Source organism: Carlito syrichta, unplaced genomic scaffold (genome assembly GCF_000164805.1).
Source record: "Carlito syrichta isolate Samal-C Ts95f unplaced genomic scaffold, Tarsius_syrichta-2.0.1 Scaffold142898, whole genome shotgun sequence".
NCBI classification, from domain to species: Eukaryota; Metazoa; Chordata; class Mammalia; order Primates; family Tarsiidae; genus Carlito; species Carlito syrichta.
Window position 1 is genome coordinate 43,099 of NW_007086994.1, and position 3,672 is coordinate 46,770.

The following is a 3,672-nucleotide window of genomic DNA, read 5'->3' on the forward strand; positions in this document are numbered from 1 at the left end:
AGTCTGGGCGACAGAGTGAGACTCCAACTCAAATAATAATAATAATAATAATAATAATGCTTTAATTTTCAGGAAAGAAACTAACACTGGAGTTCACAATGTCTCCTTTCTCTTTTTATTTTTATTTTTTTGAGTTGGAGTTTCACTCTGCCACCCAGACTGGAGTGTAGTGGCCGCTCCCGGCCACCGCAGCCTCGACCTGCTGGGGCTCCGGCGATCCTTCCACCTCAGCCTTCCAAGTAGCTGGAACTACAGGCGTGCACTACCACACCCAGCTAATTTTTTGATTTATTGTAGAGACGAGGTCTTGCCAAGTTGCCCAGGCGGGTCTCGAACCCATGGGCTCAGGCAATCCACTCACCTCAGCCTCCCAAAGGCGGGGGATTACAAGCTGAGCCACCGAGCCCGGCTGCTCTCCTTTCTCTTATTTGAGGGTCTGCCCTCCCTGTACTCTTGGTTTCTAATCATTTTTTACCCTGCACATACATACCTTTTTTCACCTCTTTGCTGTTTAATTGAGAGCTTTGCAAATTATTTCATTTAATCATTTCAATGATTCTGAGGTAGATCTTTTTATCTCTGTTTATAAATAAGAAAACTGAAACTGTCAAGTAAATTGCTTAAGATTAGAGTGCATTAAGTTCAGATTCAAAACCAAGTAGGGAAAAAACCCCAAAAAACATTTAAGACTCCATAGCCCATACACAGTTTTTATACAATACCACACTATGCCATTATATATAGAAAAAAAGAAGCTATAAAAAAAAGGAATACATATTCCAAACTGTGGTTCTCCAGATAACAATGTGTATTCATGAGGATCACAGTAAATAAATACCACAGAAAATGATTAAGAACCAAAAGCTTTCAGTTATGTTCTAACTAAAAAACATTCAATGTAAACACATTAGCTATCATAGGTACTACTTGGAGGCAGCACCAAACATGACATGGAAGTCACTGATGGAAAAAACCTAAAAACATAATACTTGGTGTTCAGTTATTTTGAAACACTTATAAACTAATCTTTCCTTAACCAAAGTCCCCAGTCAAATGAAAAATTTAGAGAATTCAAGATTTCTGTTTTGCAAACTGAAAGTCTTAACTTATTAAGCATATAAATTCTGTATTTCCCTGATCATCTATTTAAATTCAGATCAAGATCAAACTGTATTGACTCTATTAGGTATTGTTTACCCTTATTTTTAAAAACTCCAAATTAATGATAGCTAAAAATGTATTATCCTGATCAAGCATACATTTTTAAAAGCTATTTTAACCAATGATATATTACCAACAAATATGGATTCAACAGCAAGACTTCCTTAAGAAAGTGCTTCAAGCTTCAGGTGCCCCAACTTATTTAATGTGTAAATCCTCATCGTTACAATGATCATGGTTAAAACAACCATCTCTTGTTAGCAAGCCCAGTCCTAATGGAACTTCGACATAGAGGTTTCTGCATTTTATTCCTTCACCCATATGGCTATTCTCCCTTATTTGTTCACACTGGTAAAGCCTCTAGTTAAACTTGAAACGATAACTATTATGATGGCAATAATTAACATATACTGCTTCCTAGGTGGCATTCAATTCTAATAGTTGCCAAAGTGTGGTACAAAGAGGTTAATTAAGTAGCAAGAGGCAGGATTCCAACCGAGGAATTTTGGATCCAGGGCTCACATTCTACAAAGGTGAGCAAACTGAAAAGGGTCCTATTTTTATTGTCATTGCTCTCTAATAAAATATTTTTTTCGCTTCCATTTAAAAAAAAATCTTCTTATTTTCTACAGTCGATTTAAGTATTAGGCGTCTACTTAACTGTAGTACATCTTTCTGCAACGTAAAAAAGGAAAGCTTTAGTTGTGTTCACCTGCACACATACCACTCTGCCCACAAATTTTGTAGTCTAGTTCTGCCTGACTCTAAACTGCCGGGTCATGAAGTCTCCCTCTTGGAGCTTTTCTGGGGGATCGCCTTAAAAAGTGACTTTGGGGTCTGGACCGTTATCTCTCCATCCATCCTTCTTTTCTTCCTCAGAAAAACAATTACTATATTGAATTAGATTAATTCTTGGGGCCGCTGAGAAAAAGATAGACACTTTCGGGGAAACTTAAAGACAAAAAAGTTTTAAAAAGCGAGGAAGAAGGTGTGGAAGGATGATTTTCCCCTTCTAAACATAAGGTATAAAAAGGCTCAGAAAGGGCGAGAAGGGACCTCAAAAGGCGGAGCAACCACACTCGGGGCCCCGCGCCGGAGGGTCCGGGTCCTCCGCGGCGATGGCGCGTCCTCGGGCTCCGCAAACCCTCAAGACACCTAACCTCCTCCTCCAGCCTGCCTCCCCGGGGCCGCGAGCCCCCTCCCGGGCCGGGGGTGGTGGGCCCCGCCAGGCGAGGGCCCGGAAAGGCTCGAGGTTGAGCGTGAGAGCGCCGCCAGCGCCGGGCTCCCGTGGGGGCGGAGGCCGGCAGCGGCCCGAGCCCATCGGGTCAGAAGGTGACGGGAGGAGGAGGCAGGAGGAAGAGAGGGGGGTTGGGAGATAGCGTCCGGTAGGTCGGCGCAGATTGCGCTGCCAAACCTCCGACTCCTCCAGTCCTGCCGCCGCCGACAGCCCCACAAGGCGAGAAGGGAGGTCCGCTGGAGCAGAGGGGAGAAAATTCAAAACGAGTCTACTCAACCTCGTCTTGGCTCCGAGGTCCCGCCATGGAGACCAGCACACTGCGCAGGCGCAGCACTCCGGGACCGCGCAGGACAGTCCCACGCGGTTAGGACCCCTATCAGCCACCGTCGCCCATTTCCCTTCTGATTCGTTGTGGATTTTTTTTTTTTTGGTCGTGTTTCCGCACCACGCCTGGATCTAAAATCCGAAGCCAGAGGCGAGAACTCAAGGAAAATGTCGGCTGAATGAGGTGCTAGTTGAAAAATCCATGAAAAAAGAAACCAGGCAAGGCTTTAGTCAACCAAAGCTGCAAACAGAGGCCATTTAAAATCTGGCTGGCGAGAGGAGGATTTAATGCAAATGAGATATCCCGAAGGCGGCGTGGCAAAAAAAAAAAAAAAAAAAAGACTACAATTCCCGGCAGTCACAGCGTTTGAGAAGCTCTGCATTCTGGAAATCGTAGTATTTAGGAGCTGTTTTGAATTATCAGGGCTCAGGACAGTCTCTTAATTTAAGAAAAAAAAATTTTAAAAGAAGTTTTGAATGAAGTCTTTCCGTATCTTACTAGTATATAACAGTCCTAAATTTATGGGAATAAATCGAAAAAAGGTTAAATTGACATGCTACCTTTGAGACTTTCCTCATCGATGATTCCTAGATCATCTAGATAGGTAGTCGATGTCTGTAGGCTGGGCGTCTGCGGAAAGGCAGCCTCGTGGTGCCTTCCTCTGAGGAGACCCAAGAAAGGAAAGCGGCGGTCGGGTCTCGACGGCAGCTGCTCGCTTATCTGTGCAGTCTGCCTTTGAGCTGTCTCTTTGAAGTCCCGAGGTCTGTTCTCTGACTGCCAACCCGTACGTTTCTGCGGGCGAGTATCGTGTCCGCCCCGTCATGGCTCAGCTCCAAACACGCTTCTACACGGATAACAAGAAGTAAGTAAGCGTCCCACCTTTCTCTCCCCTCCCTGGGGTCCTTTCCGGGGGCCCCGTTGGCATGACCTTGTGGATCCCTGGTTGTCT

General features: G+C 44.6%; 2 protein-coding genes across 3 annotated transcripts in view; one reads left to right on the forward strand and one right to left on the reverse strand.

The window, feature by feature from the left end:
- The window catches only part of LOC103251431 (calcium-responsive transcription factor-like), a 39,360-nt gene extending 36,574 nt beyond the window's left edge, over window positions 1-2,786 (reverse strand). Inside the window, exon 1 of one of the 2 annotated variants that reach the window (XM_021708546.1) lies at window positions 2,676-2,786. The gene's annotated coding sequence lies outside the window, so the exon portion shown is untranslated. The remainder of the gene's footprint in view (window positions 1-2,675) is intronic. The other variant, XM_021708548.1, reaches the window with a different exon arrangement.
- Window positions 2,787-3,136: 350 nt separating this feature from the next.
- The window catches only part of WDR12 (WD repeat domain 12), a 29,449-nt gene continuing 28,913 nt past the window's right edge, over window positions 3,137-3,672 (forward strand). Inside the window, exon 1 of the mRNA XM_008050008.2 lies at window positions 3,137-3,585. Within this exon, the coding sequence (XP_008048199.1) occupies window positions 3,545-3,585 (41 nt within the window). The 5' untranslated portion in view covers window positions 3,137-3,544. The remainder of the gene's footprint in view (window positions 3,586-3,672) is intronic.